The following is a 26,276-nucleotide window of genomic DNA, read 5'->3' as shown; positions in this document are numbered from 1 at the left end:
CAGCCATGTCAGAATTCTGGGCCCAGTTGTTCAAAGCCCGACCAAGCTAATCCTAGATTAACGAGAACTTTGATTCGAACGATAAAGATTTTTCAAAAAGATTTTTGTCCCTCAGTTTTGACGTTTAATTTTCTTCACTATTAACTTAAAATTAGATTTTAAAATCATTTTTTAACGAGCGGGCTGGAAACCTCGGTTAACTTTTAATCGGGGATTAGCGTTAATCGGCTTTCGAAACAACGGGCCCTGAATATGACAATCTCAAGATTGAACGACACTTCGAAAACAAAAAATACCACCAGCTTTTAAAAAAATTGAGCACAATAGTGCATATGTCTAGTTGTACCGTCACACACACGCAACAATTTTTCCTACGACTTCCACTGACGCAACGGCCACGGCAGCATTGCGCGACCAGTTGCCATGATACACGCTGCATGCAAAGTATCTCACAGAGTTCCTAAAAGTGAAACATTGTAGTAACAGGTTTTACTTCAAGAAAGCGAACTGATTTGTTGTAATTTCTTTAGCAGAATAAGCTTGGAATGCATCAGGATCTCAACTTATTTCTAGCTCTGGTTGTTCCTGGGAAGAAATTGATACAATTTATCGTTTTTATGAAGTTGACTCCTCTTTGCACAACCGCGTGCCTTGAAATCACACATGAGTTGGCTTACTTACACGGAGGACTGACGTTTGCCATGACTGACTGGGCGATCAATTCGGTGTTCGTTTAAAAAGAAAATTCACCTAAGATAAGACCTGAAAATACGACCAATTTCATGGTTAAAGAACAAAGGACAAAATTAGTGATCAAACGACGTGTCCGACATTGTTAGCTGCAGCGAGGTTGCCGTGGCGCGTTGTGCTGCCAAGCACAAACACAAGTTGCACTGACGACATAAAATACAACGCATGGGATGCCCTATTTATATTTCCTCGGGATGATTTGTATTTCGTTTTGCCTTGAATTAAATCAGTAAGCCCAAGGTAAAGAGCACACCCGTTCCATAGAACAGTTCCTCTTTCTCTTAGTGATTAGCTATAGTCCTCCCAGACCGGTGCTTCATAGGGGTCTCATGGTATGCCTATTTTTACATATCACAATTAAGTATAGTTTCTGTTTCGTATGATTTTTTTTCCTACCTAACAGATGACCTAACTGAGCTCTAAGCAATAACCAGTGCAAACTGACTGTAAACTAACGATTTCATGAGCCTCGTCTCCTCCTCCTTCAACACTACCCCCCCCCCCCCCCCCCAATCAACATCCTCTGGCAGTTAAATCCCTAGGGCGGGAGGGAAATTGATGTTTTCTCTAAGCGAAGATACTTTCAAAGGTGGCGAGGTGAAGAGTCACGATCTTCTCACATACTCCTGGAGTAACTATTATGGGGACTTTTTTTATCTCAGATCCCTGGGCTAACTACTATGGGGACTTCTCATGTCTCTGGAACAACCGTACTATGGGGACTTCTCCTCTCATATCCCTGGGGTAACTACTATGGGGACTTCCCTCCTCACATCCCTGGGGTAACTACTATGGGGAATTCTCTTCTCATATCCCTGGGGTAACTACTATGGGGACTTCTCTTTTCATGTCCCTGGGGTAACTACTATGGGGACTTCTCATGTCCCTGGGGTATCTACTATAGGGAAGGTGTGGGGTGCAGAACAGCGGAATGCGTCCATATACACTACTGCAAAATTCAGTTGAGCTATGAAAACAAGTTCTGTATTTTCACGCTTTTGTTTCTCTTGTGTACCTAACACTGACGAAAACATAAACTCTCCTTTTGAGTCTGCAGTTATTTCTTATAGTATTTTTCCAGAGAATTTGATTTGCCCATCTGTATTTTCACGACCTTCGCACCTAACTTTGTCATCATATTATAAGGGGAAATTAAAGTTGATCATCTTAGAAGCTGAGATGCATTAAATTGTTTGACGTTCCTAAGCCTTCCAGATCACTCCACATCTTAATCTACGCCTAACAGTATTACAGCCATCTGATTGTCAAATACATGTCGATTGGTATTTTACCGTACAAAATATAATTCTCTACATATAATCATGTCTGGTCAGAGTCCAGGAGGGAAGCTGTTCACCTCGCCTTGTTCATTCACTGGCGCACCATTGACTTTGTAAGTCACTTTTAATCTCATCCGTAATGGTTGCTATGAAAACAAAGCAAAGTGGGTTAGTTAAGTTCCATACATCAGGTAACAAATAATACAGAAAAAGAGCAAGGCTGGTTTCACGGTTAGGTAAATATATTAACGGCAATATTTAGAAAAGCACGGCCTTTTTTCTTCGGGGTATTTCAGAAACTGGCCCTAAGGCAAATAACGTTGCCATTGAAGAACAAAGGCTGTGCCTTTCGAAATATTGGAATCAATCTATTTCTTTAACCGTGGAAATCAGTCTCGCTCTTCTTTTGTACCACTTGTTCAACAATTTGTTGCAAATTAGCTCCTTAACTACAGGATCCAGTACTTTTATTTTGTGGCGGTGGTCCTTACTGGTTTTAACTGATGTCTAGCATAAATAATAATAAATAATAAATAAAATATAGGCATTTCAGTGGATTCCACAGAGTGGCTCTTCTATCCACTGTTTCCAGGTCGAATTGGAATTTGAAAATGTTGGTTTTTGTGGAGGGATCTAGAGAGGAAAACAAACCGGAGTACCCGGAGAAAAAACCCTCAGAGCAGGGACTAGAACAAACAACAAATTCAACCCACACAAGCGAACCCGGGCCACATTGATGGGAGGCGAGTGCTCTCACCACTGTTCCATCACTGCTCCCCCAACCAAACACGGCTCTCATGTAAAGCAGTTTACTTAATTTATTGTAGGTTTAGATAGTTTATATTACGAATTTTGTAACTAGTATTTTTATAAGTAGTACCTAGTGTGACTGATGAGAATACGGTGGATAAATAAAGTTATTTGACTTTGACCTGAGATGAAGTATTTGAGAGCTCCCCTCTACCCCCTCCCTCCCCTCCCCTCCCCTCCCCTTCCCTCCTCCGTGTCACATTTTTCAAGGTCGGACATAACTCAGGCCGGCTACTTCGACTCCGACGCTTTCTCGTTTACCTCCGTCACGTCAACTATCGACATTATTCGTACGACAGTTAACTGCTAGTCCGTGGAAGGAATCATTACGTGTGAGCTTTGAGTAGCGCTTTCAAGCGGTGCTGCTTGTTTCTCGACATTTTGCAAAAAAAAATAATTTAGGATTTTTCACTCACTCCCATAAGAGGAAGGGAAAGCAAAGTTCGGTTCTCAAAGCGAGAAAGAAGAATACAAACTGCTCAGAGAGGCAAATACTGCACATGTGTGCAATTGATGAGAGTTTAACATCAAACAATTAAATAATTGTTAACGTAAGAGGAAATAGTTATTTTTGCAAGATGTCTGTCCGAATTACTTTTCCTCCCACCAGAATAGATGTGTGGCCTAAAATAGGCAGGAATTCTGCTCACAAGAATAGCTAAAAACCACAAATAACACAAGTACGATAACAAGGACAGGAAGTGTTTTGTTTAACAAAGACAAAATTGAGTTTTCACTGAAGCCCAAGTGACGCCGGCGTATGCCAAACGTGGCGTCAGGATAAAACTGGGAAAGTACTTTACATATTCCGCAGACAAAGCAGAAGATTACATAGTCAACAGGGAAGCTGTTTATACCAGACGACAAACAAAACGTTCACGACAAACCGCAAACAAACATTAAATAATAGATTCAAGCAGTGATGTGTTCACATCAATAGAACCACAAGACGCGAGGATTCCTCAAAGGACAAAGCTCTGCTCGCTACAACACACGGGAGATGTGAGAGTTTAAACAGCAAGAACGTGTCTGGCAAAAGACCAATACATGTACACCACTACACGTGTGAAGAAAAACAATACAAGAGAGCTTTTTAGGCACGTTGGCAAAGTGCACGGAAACACGTGTAAAACAGAAAACAACATCCTGTTTCTACTCAGAGTTGGAAATACACTTTCTAAACAAAGTTATCAATTTCGTTCATCGGGAAGGCTGCCAAATAAACATGTGTTCCACCGCCGGTTTAAGTCTCACATGTGTAACAGCCAAATAGTTTATTTAAAACTGCCAAGAGCGGGTTTAATTAGGCTCATCACAAACTAATGAATTCCGTGTTGATTCAAATGACAGCTACAGAAAAACAACCGGCACTACAGATACATGTAGTGAGCAGAATTATGGCTTTCAAACATGTGCTATGACAGAAGCATAAAAGAAGCACTCAAGTATCTTACTTGGAGATAATTAAAAAACCAAACTACCACAAGCAGCAAAGAACTGGCAAAAAGCTCTACGAAAGGCGACAGTTAAGATTTGTCCACATGCAGGTTCGGATCGGTTCAAACCACCTTGTGCAACATAATCAACAGCGCCATAGGAAAGTACTGCGCACAAAAGATTCCCGGGGTTCGGTTTTTTTTTTCTTTTTTTTTTTCAGATGTTGCTATAATATCTAAAAGATCTTGTTTTCATTATAGACTATGAGTTGTACCTTATTTTTCTTGGGGATAGTGAAGCGAACGGCTGACACGCAAGAGCACGCGAAACTGTATCCTGCGAGGAGAAGCGACACGCGATCACCTGTTTCGCTCGCTTTGCTATCGCTTACAAAAATAAGGGAGTGTTCATAGTCTATCACAAGTAAGATTTCATCATCAAACTCAATAGTTACAACCACCTTGTACTGCGCAATAATCAGTAGCACAGGAAAGTTTCATTTAAATATTCTATCTTTGGGGAAAAAAAGCACTAAATCGCTGCGCTCGACGCTTGCCTCATTAAAGGGGCACTACAATACAATACAATATTTATTTAAAGTCGGGGCATAGGGAGTGGTCCGCCAATCTCCCGAGCCAGGGGCTCGTGATAAAAATGCTCGACTGAAAAAAAAAATACAATATAAAAATTACAATCACAATGTGATTATTTATAGATATCAAAAACACATAAATGGTAAAAATGGCAAAATAGTACAAAATGACTCAGATGATTCGTGAAGTTTCAAGGGAGAAAAATATAGCCAAGACAATGTGATCAAGAAATGCAGCGATTGTATCGACATCCTGATCGAATTTTGTCGACCAGGTTCAGTTTAGATATTTGGTGTTTAAAGGATTTTAGGGTTTCTGAGGACTGGACTGGTAGAGTATTCCATAGATGTGATGTAATGTAGGCCAATGAGTTATGTTTGTACAATGTATTGTATGTAGACTGCCGAAATTTGTTTCCAGATCCCCTTAAGCTGTAAGGGGTGACCCGATGATTAAAAAAGTCGGATATGTACTTGGGGCCATTGAGCTTTAGGCTTTTAAAGAGTACGACTAGCGATTGTTCAAGCCTTCTCTGTTCTAGACTGCACATTGAAGCTGTCTTGAGCAACACTTCATACTGCCACGGAGATCTCTGTGTGTTGCTAAAACCCGCTCAAATATTTTACAAGGTACCTTTTCTCTACCAAAGAATTCAGCTCTTAGAGCTCTCAGCGCACCGGGAGGAAAACATGAAGGGACTTCTCCGAGCAAGTATAAACTAGAATCAGTTTTCAGCCATTTTTCAAAGATACATACGAATTTTTTCAAGTTGCAATCCACTCCCATCCTAGCCATCTACAGCCAAAGATGAATAATACCAGTTTCTGTGCACTAGTAGGGTTATTGTTAACAAAACCGAACGATTATTTTGAAGTTTCATTCCATACAAATGTTTTTTGGCCATTCAATGTGCCACTAAAAATAGGTGACACTGAATAAGGGATAAAAGCAATTAAGAACTTTCTTAAGAACTAACTTTCGTTAGTCTGTTGCCAGATCGGCAGTATAATGCCTATTAAACTCAGTCAAATTCCATTGCAAAATACAAAGACAGAGGTTTTATTAGAAGTCAAGAGCAGGCTAATGGCACTACACCCTGTAAAGGAAACATGGTACTTGCCTTTGCAGAGATTGAATCAAGTCTAAACGGAACAAATTCCGAGGGTCACAAAGACATTGAATTATCAAGTCTCGCATGAAAAATTGTAAACATACGTCGCATAATTTAATGGCTGAGATAGTCCAAACGTCGAGATTTAGTATTTCACGGACACTACCTTTGGGCTCAACAGGAACTCACTTACTCTCATATTTTCAATTACGAAACAACTACAAGTGAGGTTCACGATTGGCTGAAAGCCTGACACAGCTTGCGAGGGTGCTGTATCCAATCAAAATGAAGACACTGCCTTCTCCACCAACAAGCTGTGAAACTTAACCTGACTTCGAAGCCATTCACGTGATCTTGCTTCCAGATCTAAATGCATTGTTGTGATGTACTGTCCGCAAGAATTTGGTCTAAGATAATTGTCGCAGACCGACAAACTGCTAAAGTTGCGAATGCTAAAAACGAAAGCATCGACCTGGCTAAGTTCGACAATACAAGGGCATTTTGGGCACATAACTTAGCTATATAAAAAATTTAGATATTATCGTATATTACACTTTTTATACTACATTCTTGTGTTATTTTCTTCTGTGCGCACATTCTTTCCTTTTTTGACATATGATCGTAACATCTGATGTATTTTTATCTGATAAATTTATTTATTTATTTACTTATTTACTTATTTATTTATTTATTTATTTATTTATTTATTTATTTATTTATTTATTTATAAAAGGACTGTTTGCACGACAGGAATAAGCAGCACAGTTCCGATAAATATATTTTTACTATTTTCCCGATAAATATTGAAACAGTTGTGATACATTTTCCTTGTACCCCTAGTTTTATCCCCACCGTTCAGGGCCGATCTTCTGTGACTCCGGAATGGACAAAATTGGTGGTTCCGTGCCCATCTTTTCAATCATCACGCTTCGAATGACCCCCAACGTACCCGAAGACAGATTTTCCTTAACGCGCGTATGTTTTCGAATGGCGTTTGGCTCCAGGGTCGGGTATTGTAGAAAATCTATCTGGTAGACCATTGCTACACTTCCGCCGAGCCGTTTAATATATCGCTTGCATGAACAGCTTCATATTCAAGGAACAGGCCACATCCCAATCCGAGGTATTCATTTTTTTCTTACATTTCATGAAAGCATGTACCTACCTGTTGCGGATTAGCGACTTTGACTCCTTGATTCACAGCTCCTGAGTTGTTTGGCGGTATGATGTTACCGGACGGGCTTTGAAGCTGCAGCTGAAACGTCTGCGGACGAAAAAAAAAAACCTGGCCTCAGGTACAATGTAGAAATAACAAATTAACCCATGAAACAAAACAGCGTGGCTGTTATTAAAGCGCTGCCCCAAGTTCTTTCGCTTTTACTTTGGTTTTGCCTTACTGGGCTGTGATTGGTTTAAAATATTGGCACCACTTTCTTACGCGGTTTTCCTTGTTTGTATTTGTCGTGTCAACCAAAGCGAGTGCCTCTGGCTAGAAACTAAACCCAAACCAAATCAGGTATGAAGTACGATCGACCAAATGAATAAATTCATCAGAGGACATTAAAGCTATTGGTTTTTTTACTATGAAAGAAGTTGATTTTTAGATACCTTTAGATTCTAGTACAAGAAAGACTGCGAATTTTTCCAGTAGACAAACAGCACGCGCGATCCAACCAGTGTCATTTTGGCGGGAAAACGAGAAAGCCATTGCCATTTTACTAGGAATTTTTATGAGAACGGCGCAATAGCGAAAACAAGTATTCGAAAAGTAGGTTTTTTTGTCTGTTTGGAATCACGAAAGAGCTTAGCTATAATTATTCAAAACAACTGCGTCAGTTCATCGCTCACAAAGAATAAATTGAAGCCTCTTCCCAGTACTTCGCTAAAAACTTGAAGTCAAATCTCGTTTTTGTAGTCGAACTGGGACTAGAACCTAAAGGGTGTATCTATCTCTCGTTTCCTCGCTGTTACAACAGAACAAAAAATAGACTTTAAGGTCTCCAATGGCATTTGTAGGACGGCGGGAAAGTGCGAAATAGAAGGATGGGTAAGGGTTTCCTACGTAAATGAGCAGTAAACCTCGCGCATACCTTGGGTACAGCAGCTTGAAAGACGAAGTCAGTCATGGGTATTGAAAGCGAGTTTGTGGCAGTCACCATTATCGACACCACATTAGACGGATTGCCTGGAACCTTTTCAAACGCAAAGTCGATTTTTAAACCATTGTTCTCAAAGGCTGTTATGGACGGGAAACCTACCAGAATGAAGCGTTGGGTCAGAACAGTTTATCAGTGGCAAGACGAATATTTTATATGTAACAACAACAACAAAAAGAGAAACGCTGCAGTCGAGATTTGGGCCATTTCAGGTAAGTTCACACAACAGGACAACAAGGAATAGAGGAAGGGAAATGTCTTGGAGGAACAAGAGTGACAGCTAATTCCTAACATATTTTGAAGCAATCTCTAGTTTATAAATTGCCGTTACCTCTTTGAGTTCGTGTTTAAACAACCATAGTTGGCGATGAAACAGAAGACTGTCAAAATGAAGAAATGATAAGCGATTTCGCACAACGACATTTTGTGGTCCTTTTCCATTCTGTTGGGTTAGCTTACATTTGCACTTGCAACGGATCTAATTTTAAACTAAAGTGGTAATGTACCCTGCCTTAGTTTCGAAAACATCACTGACGATAAGATTGATATGACCGCCGCTCTATACGTCGAAATCTACAGCCTCTTACTGTCTCAATTGCCTTTCTCTTCTTCGTTTGATTCTGTGTTCGCATTCTGCACTTTCCTGAGTTGCTTCGGAGAAGTTCAAATATGTTTTGGGGGGCCGCTTTCTTGAAAAGGCCACCTAAAATTACAGAAGGGGCCCACTAGACACTCTCATTGGCCAATTTCTAGAATAACCCCAGAGTTACTATTTAAATGATAGTTGGCTTGAGACTGGGTCCGCAGTAATCGGCTTGCGCTGTGGCGGGTTCCTGCCATATTATGTTCTTATTGTATTCTGTAAGTTGTTGATCATTATTGTAACGTATTATCTGTTGCAAAGCTAATAAAATAAAATAAAACAAATAAACGTATCGCTCTCCACTCTACTTGTTTTACAGTATAAGTTCCTAATTTTCTACTCGACATTGTTCCAGTTTATTATTTTTAATCATCGTTGCTCGTAACTATGCGTAATTCACTGATAATAAAACTGTGAATCACAGCAATAAGAGAGATACAAACCAGCAGAAAAGTTCTGGTTCAGAGGGGCGGGCGGTTCATGATTCATCTGAAGTAGAGCTGGCTGTCCTGTAGGAGTTGGATTCAGTAGTCCTCCACCATCTAACAAGTTTGGAACTGCCGCCGGTGATGGCGCCATCATGTTCATAGGAGGAGGGCCTGGGCATCAAGAATGAATGAAAAGGATCATTGCTATTGCGGTGATTTTCAATCAAGTGTCGAAAGTCATTTCGTGTTTGCTTTGGTTTTGCTTTATTAAGCTTGGTGATTGGCTGACAAAACTCGCGCCACTTTTTCAACCAATAAGAAGGAAAACTGAAACAAATCGTGACTTGTTCACACGGGTTTTCCCGCGCCTGGCACGATTTACATGTTTTTGCTTCGAGTTCTGATTGGTCCATTGTTGTTTACCTCTGCTGTGATTGGTCAGAGTGATTACTTTGGTTTTCATTTACTACACTAACAGTCAATTGAAAACCACTTTGTGGAACTGTAATTTACTGCAATTATTTTGTTATACTGTAAAACAGTCATTTTTCTCTCTTCATATTCACAGATGGAGACACGTCATAGAATGCGCGAATTCGTGAGGCACGTAAAAGCATGGATTCTCGCGCGACAGCCGCGTGACTCTCTTCAAACACCGCGCATTTTATTTGCACCTTTTGGTTTATGGCTGTTCTTGTTTACTGACCTGGACCATAGAAAATATATCATAAAATCTTAGTTTCATGAGGCTGACAAAAGCACAAACCTGCATTTGTTGAACCCAGATCCAGATCCCCCAATAAATCTAAGAGCTCCCCGCCTGATGAGGCCGCGGGAGCTGGTGGCTGGACTGGGGCAGGTGTTGGTTCAGGCTCAGCACTTCCACCAAGTAAATCCAAAAGTGTTTCTGACTGCAGGACAAAAATAAAACAGAAAAACAATTCAATACGTACATTTAACAAGGTACACAGATGTCACATGCAGAGGTTAATGGAAACCACAAATCTTACCGCTTGTTTTGGAGGTTTTTGCTCAATCACAACTGCTGCAATAAAAAAAGGGGCAAGTCAGCGTAACATCATCACATTCCCATGCGTAATAAAATTATCAGTGTGGAAAGCTTAAATGCCTCGATTGGTCTCAAAAAAACGCTAAAACTAACGGAGGTGCCTTGACATCTAGTCAACATCATTAAGCCAAATACTCTGTTTGGATTCAACACACAAATGACCCCTTTATTGAGTTGTGATGTTCACTGAAAATTCCTGGTGTTAATGCATTTTTGGATAGCAAACTAGACCTAACGCTTCCTATGACTGCCAGATTGAAATGCTCCTATCTGGTATCAGTGTACACACGTTTTCGTGTTTTGTTTTGTCTGTTTGTTTGTTTGTTCTTCAAGGTGTATTCCTGTCTGTAAAGTTCTGCTTTGCCCAGTAAGTTAATCTGGCAACAAGAAAGCGGTAGAACATGCGAACTAGTAACCGGAGGGTCTTAGGTTCGACTCCTGTTGTGAGAACCCGGATTTTGTTTTTCCGAGTATGCGTGTGTCCATCAGTTTTCTTCATTTCTTTCCAACTAGTGACCTCCTATTGCCGGATTAGCAATGATATTCATACTAGAGCGGTTTTCAATTGACTGTCGAAAGTAGTTTCGCGTTTGCTTTGAGTTTTGCTTTACTAGACTCTATGACTGGTTGACAAAATTTACGCCATTTTCTCAACCAATGGGAAGCCAAACCAAACCCAATCATGCTTGGCCGCACGCGTTTTCCCGCGCTTGGCGCCGGTTTCATGTATTTAAATCTAGTTCTGATTGGCTGATTGTGCTGTTTACATCTGTTGTGATTGATCGGAGAAATTACTTTGGTTTTGGTTTTACGACACGCAATTGAAAACCGCTCTAAAGACACAGGACTAACATGACCGCAACACTCGCAGCAGGAACATCAAAAAAGTTTCGTATTTACAGGGTTTGCCATGACCCGTGCCACCTTGATGTTAGAGGCAATCTTGACGGTTGTAGGGTCATTTTACTCAGAAAGCAACAAGATTGTTACGCGTCTGAAACTCAACGTGACACAGACATACTCGGAAAAACAAAATGCGAGCGCTCCTCTTGGGAGTCGAACCAAAGTAATGTAATATGTGGCTAAAAGGACTCAATGACAGCCCTTTCCTGTATTTCAAAGTAGTGGCCATAAGTTTCACCTTCTTTAGTTACAGGTTCAGGTTCTGGTTGTGATGGCACTTCTCCATTTGTAATTGGTTCAGAGGTTTTAGGTTCAAACACAGGCATCCTCTCTAACAAGGCAGATCTGCAAATCAAAAGAAATTACAATGTGCAAACCTTGCTACTCATAAGTATATCAAACAACTGTTTAACGAGTGTCTGTCTATTTTTGGTAACACTTTGAAAATCCTTTGGTAACAGCATCAAAAAAAATAATTAATGGTCAGATTTTCTTTAAAACGGCTACTCTTCGCGTATGAAACCGTTCATAAATGGCTCTCGGATAAAAATGACCTTAACCTATTAAGGTTGGCACACACGAGGGGACTAGTCGCAGGGACTTGTTTCAGGGACTACTCCGCTGTAGGGTTTACACGATGGGACGAGTAGCGGGGACAAGTCCCTTCAAGGGCTTACACGCGGGGACCTGTTACACCCCGAAATAGCAAATTTAGGGCGCTTTCACTGAAATTCAGGGAAGCGTAGAGACGAAAAAGGAGCGGTCCTGAACAGTGAAACCGAAGTTAGTAAATTTTAAAACCGCTAAACATTGAAATACACGTCCCCGTCAATAAAACAGCACATTGTCGATCTATAAAATTAGTCAGTAATTTACAATTTCGAAAAGGTTTTTTTTTCCTTAGAGTACGGTATACTACTGATTCAGAACAGAAAAACAGCAGCTTTTCAAACAAGGCCTTTAATACAAGCAATACTTAACCTCACTGTTAGCTGCCATCTTGACGGAGTTCGTAAGGGGTTATGGGACCTAAAATACTGATCAACGATTGATTTATTTTCATTTGGTCGCAGGGACTTGTCCCACCTACAGTTCACACACAGGGACCAGCATAATTTGATGGGACAAGTCCTCAGAAGTTGTCCCACGAATTCTAACCATGTTTGAATTCGTGGGACAAGTCGCAGGGACCAAATTTTGGTCCCTGCAACTAAATGTTTAGATGAAAATGGTTAGTTCCCAAAAAACGAATTTGGTCCCCGGGACTAGTTGCAGGGACTTGTCCCTTTGTGTGTGCCGACCTTTATGGCTCGTTCCTTCTTTGAAATTCCACTTGATTTTACTGCTCAGTGATATAGAGGCAATGCACCGTACCGAATAAGATGGCAACTGGTACATTTACCATACATGTAATTCTTATCGCACATGAACGAAAACCCCCAAAACATTCATAAAAATGCACAGGAAAGTCCTAAAACCTTCAAACCTGGCGTACACAATGTTGTGGTACTGGGACGGATTCCCCCCCCCCCAAAAAAAAAAAAATATGGCTTCATTTGCACCTATTAGCTGTGTTAGGTTTTCAAGGTATTGAGGTAAAATGCACAGCGCCATTTTTTTCAGTACGATGGATTCAAATTTTTGCCCAAAAAAACGTGGTACTCCCCATGACATTGCCCTTTTCAAACAACAAACGCATGCACAGAGTTTTTAAGAAACAATGTAAAGCACTTTACCTCATACTGTCATGCTTGCTAAAGAGTGAACCAAATTCAACACCCCTCTGTTGTAATTCCACATCCATGTTAACTTCAAATTTGTTGATAATGTTTGTAATCCGCCTAAAGTAAAAGAACGGAACGCAAATTTCAAGATTTAAACTAAATACATGTGTTTGCAAAGTACATTCAACAACAACAACAATAATAATAATGATTTACAATAATAATAATAATAATAATAATAATAATAATCATCATCATCATCATCATCATCATCATCATCATCAACAAAATCAATGGCAATTTTCTATGGTCTATACTCTTACAGGCCATAAAATGAAGTCATAAAATGTTCAAAACTCAAGTGGAACCACAAGTTCTAAGTGGTTTCATTGCCAAGCGGAAAAAGTATGAGCAGAATTGTCTTTACTTTTCACTGAGAGAGCATGCGTTACATCAGATGTCATTTTTATCATCTGCACTCTTACAGACAATAGCTAATAGAATTTTGACAGTTATTGGGGAAAAGAGCTTTATAACAAGTCACCAGAAATAGAAAGTCTAAAAACAGAGAATATCACTAAGAATTGGTATCTATCATTTCAGCAGTAGAACAGAAGTGTACAGAGGCAAGAACTGAGGGAAAACCTCAATGAACTTGAACTTCAATTCACTTCAAAGAAATGTATTTCCTCAGAAGGCACTCAAAAGTGGTTTTAAAAACCATTGCACCAGCTGGCTGTGAATGGCCAGCACTGAGTACATGCATAAAAACACTTCAGTGCACTTACTCCAGAGATGAAGTGAAGCGTGTACTGAGTTTCATGACAGCTGTTAATGCATAATCTCTTGTTGTGGGAGTTGAATGTGAACTGTAAAGTAAGCTCTCCAGCACATCAAGAACATCATTCTCTGTGAGCTACAAAAAAAAAAAAAAGACAAAATCTACATTATTACCAACTTAACAGCAAAAAATAATACCAGTTTTACTCAACAAGGCATTGCGGTGGTCATTAAATGTTTCAAGCTTGTGCTTCCAAATGGAGACACTGAAACTCCCCTCAGTCTACTTAACAAATTAGTATCGGTCGTTTGGCTTCCGATTCAGTGAGTCAAAAGCTTTTTGTCCTAATACATTCTTTTGTGTGAGGGCTTCTTAAGGATGAAAGGTGAGATAAAATTTAACAATAGTAATTGGTCACTATTATACTTTTACAAAGGCATTGCCATATCTAATTTACTGCAGCTTTCAGTTGCTTTTGTCTTTGCTGTGGGTGTAGTTTTTGTCCCACCATGGCAAATTCATGGGAATCAAGATCGGCAAAGAAAAGGTTTTACCGCATGTTAATGGACCAATAGTTTTGATCAGTACTGTGAGCACCCTACTGTTATCACAGGCTTCACTACTTGTTCAAAGGGAACATTTGTAGAGCTTACATTGAGGGCTTCATCCTCTTCAGTTTCAACAAAGAGTTGATCGCCATATTCTCCACAACACCAGGATCCTACTTGCACCAAAGGTTGCTATAAAGAGATTCAAACACAGTAATTACAATTACAATTCCATAGCTCAAGAATTATGCTTATCAGAATGTCCTTGACCTTGAAGAGAAGTCTGAGTGCTCAATACAGTCTAGGTGTAAAGTGTACTTTCTATATACAGCTATTTCAATCAACGTTATCGGATTAAAATCAAGCTAAAAGACAAGACCGCAATGTTTTGTAGGATTATTTTTTATGAATAATTTCATCAAAATCATTCCTGCACGTGCAGGTCATTGTACTGCTAATTACAACCTATTGTTTTCTCCAGGCATGACTGATTTTGATTAATTTATTCATAAAAATCCCACGTAAACTTTCGGTCTTGTCCTTTAGCTTTATGCTTTGAACCGACAACGTTAACTGAAATAGCTGTATCCTCTTAACTTCAAAACGTGATTATCACACGGAACATCTTACATGTGTAAATCATAATTATTCCAGCTACAGCTAAACACTTATCAAGAAATAAAATAAGTTCATTTTCTAAGTTTATATCATTTAAGATTGACCAGGTGTGCCATCAATTAAAAGACCAGAAAACAAGCTACTTCTTTTAAACATTATTGTGTCCACGGTTTCTTTCTTACTGTCATTTCTTTGAAATATTTATAAAAATTAACAAAAACTAAGTTGTCAGTATGTTCAAGACTCAGTAGCATCAAGTTGGAGATTGAGCGGTATAAGCCAGCTACTTTACAGTACGTAATTTTCATCTTAAACGCTGCATATGCAGTAGTCAATGAAATACCTGACTGATGTCATTCAGCATGGCTTTGTACAAACGTTGGACAGCATAAGCTTGCAGATCACTTGATGTTGACACCAAGTGGATAAGGCTAGGCACTGCATCATCACGAACATAACTTCCAGCCTAGAACACAATAGCAAACAAAGTTACAATTTAAGCATTATATGTTTCCAAAAAAATCCACACCCTTCCTACACAAGATCATTGGAGATTCGGGGAGGGGAGGGAGGGCGGGGGTATCAAAACCAAACTATGGAGTCAATTGGATTTTCCAGAGGGATAAAAGGTCCAAGCCAAAAAACACTTGCGTGCGTGAAGTAAGATTTGGTGAATTAATAGTAACATTACAACATAACTCATATTTGCATGTAAAATACAGGTCAGAGATATCTGTATGTGAACCACAATACATGTGCATGCCTGTAATGCTATTTACACAAAACAGTATGAAAAATTTGTGTTCAATTCTTGTACCCTCACATTGCAGTTCTGATGTAAAGATCATTCACATCTCAGAACAATAAAGTAGCAGTTATAGTGCATGTGTATGAACTGAATAATCACTGGGTACACACACACTCCCTTGTTGTCATTTCCTTATAATACAACATCACTGAAAAAGCATTTTTCTCAAAAGACATGAAAAGACTGTGCTTCTTTCTTCCCCAAATACATGAACAAGTGTGAATGTTTGGTTTATCAGCACAGTTGATAACTAAAGATACATTGGCTACAGTAAAGAGATTTAATTGCTGAAGTTCAAGCATTAGCCCTTTTGGATTCACCCTGACAAAGGGCTAACAATCAAAATGTCAGCAGTTGAATCTCTTTATGATACCCATTGTATCTTTAGTTATCAACTCTGCTGATAAACCAAACTTTTGTTTCTACTTCCCACTGATGTAACACCATAGTTTCTTTAGAAATAACCCCCTACTATACATGAACAAGTAGACGGACAAGGAAAACACTGGATGATCTTACAGTTGTGAGGACTTTCATCATTGTGTCAATGTGCCATCTCTTGTTTGGAGCATGCCTAAAATAACACAAATGCAGGAGTCAGAAGTCATAAAACAGAACAGTCAATGTCTTCTTGATAGACACAACTTTAAGACTTACACCTTCATCCCATGTAAACTACATACAGAGTATTACTTTCCTTACTAATAAATAGCGTGGGTTTAAAACAGAAATGTCAATAGCTAAATGTAGATCAATTTTTGTGTCACAGTACATGTACATGTACATTCAAAAGACCTAAGAAAGCCTGGAAGTGGTGGTCAATGATGTTGCAAAGACCTGACTATAGAGTTAAACATGAAGACTTGAAGAAACAATTATTGGTCAGCTTTTGTCATTCTGCATCCCTTCATTGTAAGTTTGGTTACACCATTGAGTCTTTATTGGTTACATTAAGATGTTTGCTTCAATAACTAGTAGTGATTTTGTTCTCAGTCTCTTGCTATATAAATAGCTTCAAAATGTATCAGACGCAAGCAACTTGCCCATCTACAGTTGCTTGATTCCTTCTTACTGATTTAGGTTGGACTTCTTAGCATGCAACACAACCCAAGATACAACAACAGGCCAAAAACATTTCATGCATAGGACAACAAGAAAAACTCACTTCTCTGCTGCTAAAAAAATTTCTGAGGTGACGTAAGATTTGAACTCCAAATCAGCTTTGACAAGGAAGGTGAGAAGTTCCTTCATCATACCACGAATGTTACTGGAGTTGATCAGAGCAAAAGACAACTCCATAGCTCGCCTAATCAAAAGGGAAAAAGCAGATGATGTGACTTGCAAATTAGAGTGAAAGACAAGTACATTTTTAAATGCGTATCTTAAGCATACATGCGGCAGTTTACAAGATGTAAAACATATTAATTTTCATCAATTAATGAACCACTCTCAGTGTAAACTGAATCAAGCAAACCTTTTGTAAAGAGGCAAGGATAACAAAGGTTGTACACATAGGTTTACACAACAACTATTAGTACATGACAGGGCCATCAGTAACCAGTCTGTTGCGAATGACTGCATGTGTAGATCAAAGCAATGTGTGACTAAAAACTTAATGAGACCCTTGCACACAGAATTATAACAGTGATCTTATGCAACAGGATGGCTGAATGGGACAGAAAATCGTCCTTGTGTGATTAAAGTGACAACTAAATCTAAGAATTTCTGATTGTAAATTGCCTTCATCTCATTACTTTCATGTTATAAACAATCAGAGGACAATATTTTGGCATTTTATTTGCTGAGTTGTACTAACACTTTGTCACCACAGTGAACAGGGGCAAGGTAAGATCATGCACAACAGATATCTGTATTTGTGACATTACCTTCTAATAGAAATATCTGGGTCCTTGAGACAGTCTAGGATTGTTGTCCTATGTCTCTGCACAGCATTGTAATCCGCCTGTACTGTCTTTAAAAGGGTGTTTAATGCAACATATCTATGAAAACAACAACAGTATCAGTAGCTTCACTCTTACATGATGCTTTGATTGTTGAAACCATACTGTTAAATTTGAACTACACAGTATGCACAAGCTTAAGTGTTTAACTCCCATCAGAATACCCAAGCTAAATATTATAATATTATTTTTCTGCACTACAGTGAGAGAATCTCTGACAAAAGGCTAATGCTCCAAATGCCAGCACTCAAATCTCTTTACAGTGGCCAATTTACCTTTACTGATCAACTTTATTCATAAAACAAACATTCATTAAGATACATGTACACTGTTAAAAAATAGACAGAAAAGATAGTCACTGTATAATTTGCAACTCTCTAACCTTATATTTTTGTCGTTGTTTAAAAGAAAGCGTCCTAAAATATTGATTGCTAAAACCTGCAAGACAAAATTGAAAATAAGAACATTACATTGTACATTAAGTTAATTAACTAACTTTTACAACAATGTATCTTAATTTATGTATTTCTTAAAATATTGATTGCTGAAAACATGACAAATAAAAATATATATTTCAGTCCTTGAAGCTTCAAAAAGTAAACCTTACTCTGAGTCCACTCTCAGATTTTGTATCCATTATGGTAAGAACCGTCTCGTACAGGATGGCATTGCCAACGTTTTTGCTTGTTTCTGTATTTGTTGCAACCTGTTAAGAAACAAAATTGAACAACAATCAACTGGAAGGGAATGACAAGCTATGAGAAAAATATGTTACAGCTAAGTGTAAGGAACTGGATGCAAAGCCATGTCACTCAAATTTGGTAGTTAAATGTTTCCCTATTCCATGGACATGTACATGTACAGCTGTATATTAAACTTGCAACAAAAAATGATCTCTGAATTGAATAAAATTTTACTCTCTGATGCCGATGACCTGAGATCGAAAACATTTATTATTCTTTTAACTGGAAATACATGTAGTGTTCACTAGAGCTGCACCTGGTTTTGAATAGTTGTTTTTGACAATTTGTATTGAATAAAAAAATTGTGTATACGACTGTTGTAAATTTGACGTTTCAACTATTAACTTTTATTGAAGTTAATATTCATGGAAATAGTCAACATACAGTATTGCTTTGTAAATCTGACAATAAAATCTATGACAATCATACAATATTGTATTTCAACATTGTTTGTAATAGTTGGGCAAAACATGAAAAAAACTTGCCACAATGTATCGCTAGAAAATATCATGAATTACAATCTATTTATATATACATGTAAACCAGATAATGTAAATCTATTTCAATCAATCCCATGTAATGTTGTATTTCAACTTTCCAACACCACCTTGCGCACTTGCTGAAAAATTACCCAACACCACCGTGCGCGCCTAGTTTCATCAAATCGGGAAACCTTCCCATACTATATACCATACAGCACCTTGTTTAGTTATCCGAATATTAAGCTTAAGGCTAATCTCGGTGAAAGGGCCTTTGTGTTCGCAGCACCTAAGTTATGGAATGCTCTGCCAAGACTTATCAGGGAATCCACTTCTATTGATACTTTTAAGAGAAAGCTGAAGACTCACCTTTTTGAAAAGGCATTTTTAGCTTAGACTATTTCTTAATTTTAGCCATAAGTTTCTTTTTTTCTTCTTATTATTGTTATTATTATTAGGATGGCGCATTTGAATATATTTATATAGATATTTGCGCCTTGTGAGCTTTTAAATTATAATTATAAATTATACTACAAACACATTTCTTACTTTTTTAATTAAAAAGTTCCTTGCATACATACACGTGGGGAATTCTAGAGTGCCCCCTAGGGTTTTAGCCCAGAGGCCAAAACCCTGCAGGGGCAATAATGTTTTAACCTAAATTTTATTCATTTCTTGTCTGGCAAATGTGTCTAAGCTCAGAATTGTTTCCATATCCATTGAAATGATGTCTGTCCAAAATTGTGACAAGGTCCACTGAACTGAATCAATCAAATATTATTCAATCTTACTGCCTTGTTCCCAGAAAATATTGATTCTTTTAATTTTGCCATGGTTTGCCAATCAATTTTATGTTACATTTTATTTTATGTTTGTAATGTAGGTTTAGCAAAGAAGAGCCACCAAGTGGATTTGCTAATAAACCATTAATAATAATAATAATAATTATTATTATTATTATTATAGTTATTATTATTAGTATTAGTATTATTATTATCAAAAACCTGATAATTAGTTGGTACATGTACTAGAATTTGCTATTTTCATTTATTTACTATTGTCACCTTTCACACTACACATTGTTTAGATAGCTAAGATGAAATTACAATTTGATCACTTTAATTGTGAAACTGACCTGAGCCAAAACATCATTCATCTGGTCACTGACTGATTCTTCATCTCTACCAAGCATTCTCAACAGTCGCAGTATTTTAACCTGTGACAGGTAACAAACCATCATTAAAATCTCCTGCAAACAAGAATTTGCCAACCATGAGCACAACCTTACCTGAATGAATGGATCACTAATTCCTGACACATCATGTTCTGGAGAGTAACCTGACATCACTAGATTCTTCAGCGTCTTCACTAGAATTGGAACATGCTGCAGAAAAACAACCTACAATCAATAACGTTCTGCACAATCTACAAAGAGTAATTTTCTCCAGTAGCCTAAAGAACATGTAGGGAGTGCCCTGTGTAAATCATTTGACTTACATGTCATAAGTCACCATGTTGTGCAAGGGTATTCTACATGTACATCCTCTGAGCAGGGAACTAAACATTGACTTACCCTTCGGAAGTGTGACAGTGTTTCTGGGTTAACGCGGCACATCTCAGTAACCAAGGACACTCCGGAGACTAAAACACCTGACACAGAAGAAGTCACCTAGATTAGCTACACAACATCTGAATATATTGCTTTACCGCTATATTCCTGTAGTTGACACTACTGAATGTTAAAACCTTTTTTCTAAGGCTAGAAAAGAAACCCCAGTCTCACATGTTGATATATTTTATTCTCAAACTAACCATGATTTCTCTCATTCAGAAGTGATCTTGTTGTAGGAACAAAGACTTCCATAAGCTCAGGTACTTTTCGGACAATTCTTACAGCACAAAGGGCAGCCTGAAAGGCGAAAAAACATTAAAGATGGTATCAAGACCAGCACTCGACTCTGATGCCAACGATAAAACCTCCTTCACAAAATGCCACCTTAATGTGCATGTTTCTGTCATGTAATTAAGAAACTGAAACAAACTGAAGAAAAGCCTCAAAGACACAAAAGGCTTCTGAGGTGGAGAATGCTGTGTAACATACAGGAGAGAACTTACTTTTTTCCTTAGGTAGGAGTTTGATGACTTGAGAAGCTTTTCCACTTCACCTGCTAAATCACGACTCATTTCCTGAGAGCATATGCTATGAAAGGAAAGAGTGGAGACCACATTAGCAACAAACTCTGCTCAAGAAATAAAGTCCAATGTTGTACACAACTCATAACATGCATTACACACAAAATATTTAGCTTACTTTCCCAATGAGCAAAGTGCTAGACCAATAACAAACTGGTTTGAATGATTCAAGTCACTGAAAAAAAAAAAAAGATCAAAAGATGTAATGTTAGTATGTACATGTGTACTTCCTAAAATCGTACCAGCCAGTTCACAAATGGAATACACCAATCTTAAGAATAAGTTTTATTCCAGTCCTTCAAATTTCTTCAAAACAGTGTGTACCATAAATTTTTCAGAGTAATTATTTTTCAGGATTTTACAGCAATACGTTGGCTGTTTCTTGATGTTATGAAAACCAATGCTTGTCAGCTTTTGTGTTCGGGTGCATGTTTATGTTTGTTTGTTTGCTTGAATATCAAAACAAAAGCAACACACTTACTTTTTAAGAGAATTTGTGACCAAAAGATGAACATCTTGCCGTTCATCCAAGAGGAGCATTGCTCCCAGATAACCTATCCTTTTGTCTGTAAACTTGGGTGAGGCAATTAGTTTTAAACACTCTAGCTGCAAAATGCAATGAAGAAGGTAGGTATATTAATGTTGCAGTACTTTATAAACATCATTACTTGTGCCTTGAGGCCATAAGTCTAGAAATGATCAGTGTTTGAATTCTATTTCATGCCGTGAATTTCCACGATAACCCAAGCTACATTGTATAAGTTTGAGTCTTTGTAAAATAATCTTTGTACTAGGGGCGGGAAAAACAATGTTTCTTTCTTTCTTTGGTACCTTGGGAGGATTTTAGCTTTAACTCCAACAGCACAAGTAAAGGCTATATGTAGCTCTAGCCTCGTGTTATTTACATTTCTTGAATGGCTTGGGGCAAATGGGGTGTTTTCAGCCTTGAAATTCAAATTGTTTCATATCAGTTCTATTTTGGCAAACAGGCTGAATATCATGTATAAGAAACAGTCCTGTATTTAGTGTGTGACCTACAGGCTTACTTTAGAAGAATTTGATTATTACTCTTTTCTAAAACCTGAAGCTACCTACATTGTAAGTAAGACAGCATAGTCTATATTCTTGTGTTTTGGCGTAAACAAAAACAAAATCATCCAAGCATCAACTCCTCTTTTGTGTAAATTGCTTAACAGGTTAAAGGAAAACTACATGTAATAAGCTGCTTCTCTGACTAAATGAGATGTGCTGTTTGGTTTTATCTCTTCAGAATGCTCTTTACTCAATTATTTATTAATTATTGGAAAATTACATCTATGGGATTACAGAAGGAAAAAATTATCCCCAGCATAGTACAAGCAAAAGTGAACATTAAATATCAGACAAAAAAATTTATTTGCACTAAGAATAACATATTAAACCAATTTTACAGCAAATGGACAAAAACATCTGCAACAGTTAATTGTCTTTCCACCATACTACTACATCACTAATTCATCCCACTACTTTTTGTTTCTTTTCTTTTCTTTTTTTTTTTTTTGTTGCCCAAAAAATAAAGTGTCAAAACATATGAAAAAAGATCAATAAATTTTATCTAAAAATGATTCTTTGAACATAAATGTAAGTCTCTAAGTCAAAATCCAAGTATTGAACTTTTTTTCCTGCATGATATTCAGTTTGTATGCATAACAGCTGATTTGAAGCAAGTTGGTTTCCAAGTGCAGTAATGCATTCAAATGCCTCTTGCTCAAAGCCTGTCACTCACAAAAGAGAAAGATCATGCATGCACAAACTGCCTACCATCACCCTCAAAATGAAATCAACTTCCAGTAAACTTTGATACTGTCAGTTGCATTTAAGTGCAAATACATGGTACAAAATACAACATAATTCGCTACCAAGTTTTGACAAACTTTCACACACAAAACTAGAGTTAACGCCTATGTCGCAAATGGAGGTTGGGTGCCCAGGAGCCAGGGGCTGGTACTGCCAACCCAAACCCAGGTACGTAGAACACCCCATAAGCCTGCCCTATCCACAACCCAGCCACGAGCCCCGCCTGCAACCCAGCCCCAACCCTAGCACCCGTCACACTGAGACTAGAAGCTCAGTGGAAAATAATAAGTATATAAGACAACGAACTAACCCTAACCCTAACCAACCCCCCACACCAATCGCAAACAATAACAAGGTAACACTACCGGGAGGGAAGGGAGGGAAAGAAAAGCCCAACAAAACGCAATAAACTAGCCACGCCACGAAAAACGCTGAGTAGAGTAAACTTCCGAGCACGTGCAAAGGAGCATGCCTAAACTACAAAAGAATACAGCGGGCCACGCAACTGCCTGCAGACCCAAACCAGACCCAAACAGTAATGTAAAAAACGCCCAAACGCTAATCTGCCACCCGTGCTCAAACTATACGCCAATAAACGCTAACGCCTCGCTACGCCACGCCACCAAGGAGCAAACTTGCTCCAAGTCGTTAACTAAGTTAAATAACATTTAACCCTATTTAAAATTTAACTTTCTATAAAAAAGTAATAATAACAATTATTTCAAAACGCTTTTGTTACATTTTAAAAAGAAAAACATGACTGCAAACAAGACTCTGGTTGATTAGTTTCAGGAGTGAAAATCTTTCTACGCACATCCACTAAATAAAAGACTCGCATCATTACGACCTTGCACACAAATAATCTTTTATACCCTTCAAAGGTTATGTTTTTGTGCAACATGTTGATGCTTAGATGGATTAGCAAGTAATATATTATATAGTTACATGTATTCATTTATTAACACTACAGTACATGTAACCACTGTGCACGTACCTGACCAAAATGTGCCGGATATCCTAACATGTGAATATACAGTAACTTGGCAACATTGCGGCATCTGAAGTCGTTATCTTCCTCTCTGAATGAATCCCTGATGTATGCACACTCTTTAGCTATCACTGATCGTTCATCAGCTGCTGTCCGCGCAGCTCTTATCGTTCGTATCAGGTCCCTCAGCTTCCCAGGGGCTGGCATGATTGGGCCTTAAATCAGGAGCTCCTGTTGAAGCAAATCAATTCTTCATTTCCACGGTCAGCAATAGGGGAAAGGATTATCTAGAAATACTGAGAGGGATTACGTTCAACCTTGAGTATGATTACTCAGATTGTTTTTGACAACAAAATCAACAAAATCCAGTCTGTTTTGTCAAATTGTTACTACACTGGTGACTTCTGGGGAAGTCTAGGTCACCCACTACATTGAAGAGGTTGTCTTTAAGCTTATTTCCTGACTTCACAATCAATTTGACTACTTCAAAACTAAGGCAGCTGGACAATAACTGAGCATGTAGCATACTCTTATGTCATGTACAAATAAGGGTTTTTTTGCTATCGCAACATTCAAATTCAAATTTATTTATATATAAAATATATGGTGTTATAGTATATTAATGCTATAACCATTCTCTTTCTGACAAGTAAAACCGTATTAATTTTGTCAGAAGCCTTATTAAGTATACAGAACTGAAATTTTCTTGGTATTTTTTTCTGAAGAACTTATTGCTTCTTAATGCTTATATTTATACAGCAGTGTAACTCCACTTGACTTTAAAATGTGGATTGAAGAACCAGAGCTGTCACCATTATCACTTGAACAAGTCAGCTCTCAAAAAGCTGTTCTCTGCTCTTTTCTCAACAGTAGTTGCCAGCCACAATAGCCATATGCCTGTTCCTAATAACAGCCTTGAGAATCAGATTTACATTAAAGCATCAAGGTAGTGGAATACAAATGTGGTATCTAATAGTAAGAGTGATAAATGTTTTATTTACATATTGACTACAAAATACAACAGATCATGTCTCTCCGTCCCTTCACAGCTGAAATAGCTCTAAACAACCAAAAGAGGATAATAAGGTACATATCATGGTGTAAAATTATGGAAAAGCCTAAGTATAGACTTGAAGCAAATAACAGACGTTATACAGCAAAGGAATTGATTAGCATGTGATGTTGAAATTATTGTAATGTAAAAAGGTTTCCTCTTCTTTTGTAATTACTTTATATTGATGCTGAAAAACCCTTTCCAGGGACGTCTAGGAGTTTGACCTAGTTTACTGTATTTAGTCCTCATTTCTATAACATCTTGCAAGAAATCTCTTCACCAGAAATAACAGTTGGACATTTATCTGAAATGCCACTGATAAAAAATGAAAATAAAAAACTGGCCATTTTTTACACTCAGTTGCTTACAGTACAAACACACTTCTTCATTGCATTTTTACTCTGCATCAATGACAAAGTAGATGTATTTTTTCACAAAGCAGGAAATGTAATTTGAGGAAATCAGTCAACTGATAGTATATGATTATTTATTAGCTTTACATTAAAACTTTGATTTTTATCTTCAGCATAGAAAAGAAACACCCAGCAAATAACCCATGAAAAAAAAAAACTTGACAAAAGCAATAAATTTCCCATAAAAACAGGAGGAATAAAAAGCAGGATTTAACAAAATTTAGCATGATTTTCCGCTCGGCATTGTTTAGTAGCTAACTGAAACCCAACCGCAAATATTGAACCGAACATCATTGTAAGGACAAAAAGTTAAGCGAGAACCTTAGACAACATGTATTTCAACACAATTAAAAGGCGCGATCAATGTGATAAGTTCTCAAAAATGGTAAAATAAAGTATCCATTAGAACGATCAGTTGATTTAACTGTCAGGTATCATTAAAAGCTACATGTGTGCTGATAAGAGTGTACTAACCAAGTGCACAGTGAATATATTTGCTCATGCACCACCAGAGGTTAATTTTCAAATATTATGATTCGTAAATCACAAACATGGCTTTCGTAGCGCTAGCTTAAAACTGTTTACAACAAAAACGACAAAGTGTTTGTAAAGTAGAGTTACGGCTCCAAAATTGTACAATTCGCCGTGAAGATCCGGCAAATGAAACAGAGAAGTATCGCATTGCTAGCTCGCTTGTTCCGGCTACCAGCGAGAGAGTGGCACCACTAAATACCAACCAAAAGATATACCAGTAAAAGCAGCTTCCATCTAGCAGATTGTAACTCACCTGATGAAAGAACTCCGATTAAATTCTGCCCTCAGAAGAAGGAAATTAGTTTGGGAAAGTCTACACGTTCCACGAAGACAGTCGAAGATGTCCGGAGAACCAATGCGCAAGTGCAGTGGGAGGGGACTCGGGCTAAGGTCCCGGATGATCAGAAGCCGGCTGA

At 38.0% G+C, this 26,276-nt stretch overlaps 1 protein-coding gene across 2 annotated transcripts; it reads right to left on the bottom strand.

Moving 5' to 3' along the window:
* Window positions 1-1,718: 1,718 nt before the first annotated feature.
* On the bottom strand, window positions 1,719-26,244 carry LOC146476198 (AP-1 complex subunit gamma-1-like). 2 transcript variants are annotated; one of them, XM_085114733.1, is made up of 25 exons: window positions 26,114-26,244; window positions 23,866-24,090; window positions 21,517-21,641; window positions 21,154-21,210; window positions 20,958-21,042; window positions 20,655-20,751; window positions 20,416-20,492; window positions 20,131-20,226; window positions 19,978-20,058; window positions 18,228-18,326; window positions 18,003-18,058; window positions 17,546-17,659; window positions 16,825-16,965; window positions 16,179-16,233; window positions 15,195-15,317; window positions 14,339-14,425; window positions 13,693-13,820; window positions 12,917-13,021; window positions 11,419-11,525; window positions 10,219-10,253; window positions 9,975-10,119; window positions 9,224-9,379; window positions 8,072-8,235; window positions 7,147-7,245; window positions 1,719-2,176 (listed from the first exon to the last, which is right to left on the bottom strand). In XM_085114733.1, exons 2-25 carry the CDS (start codon window positions 24,064-24,066, stop codon window positions 2,081-2,083), a joined length of 2,529 nt encoding a protein of 842 aa, XP_084970859.1. In that variant the 5' UTR covers window positions 24,067-24,090; window positions 26,114-26,244; the 3' UTR covers window positions 1,719-2,080. The 2 variants fall into 2 exon arrangements, with proteins under 2 accessions (XP_084970859.1, XP_084970860.1); XM_085114734.1 differs by having other exon boundaries at window positions 1,930-2,176; window positions 10,219-10,250.
* Between the last annotated feature and the right edge of the window lie 32 nt (window positions 26,245-26,276).

This window comes from Pavona decussata, unplaced genomic scaffold (assembly GCF_977016875.1).
Source record: "Pavona decussata unplaced genomic scaffold, jaPavDecu1.1 SCAFFOLD_78, whole genome shotgun sequence".
Lineage (NCBI taxonomy): Eukaryota > Metazoa > Cnidaria > Anthozoa > Scleractinia > Agariciidae > Pavona > Pavona decussata.
Note: the sequence above shows the minus strand (reverse complement) of the source record. Positions and strands in the feature narration are given on the sequence as shown.

Coding starts and splice junctions, on each gene's coding strand:
- LOC146476198 (XM_085114733.1), bottom strand. CDS start 24,066: ATGCCAGCCCCTGGGAAGCTGAGGGACCTGATACGAACGATAAGAGCT. Junction 20,493..20,654: donor TCTGAATGAGAGAAATCATG/GTTAGTTTGAGA, acceptor CTTCTGTGTCAG/GTGTTTTAGTCTCCGGAGTG. Junction 8,236..9,223: donor GAACCAGAACTTTTCTGCTG/GTTTGTATCTCT, acceptor TCATTCTGGTAG/GTTTCCCGTCCATAACAGCC.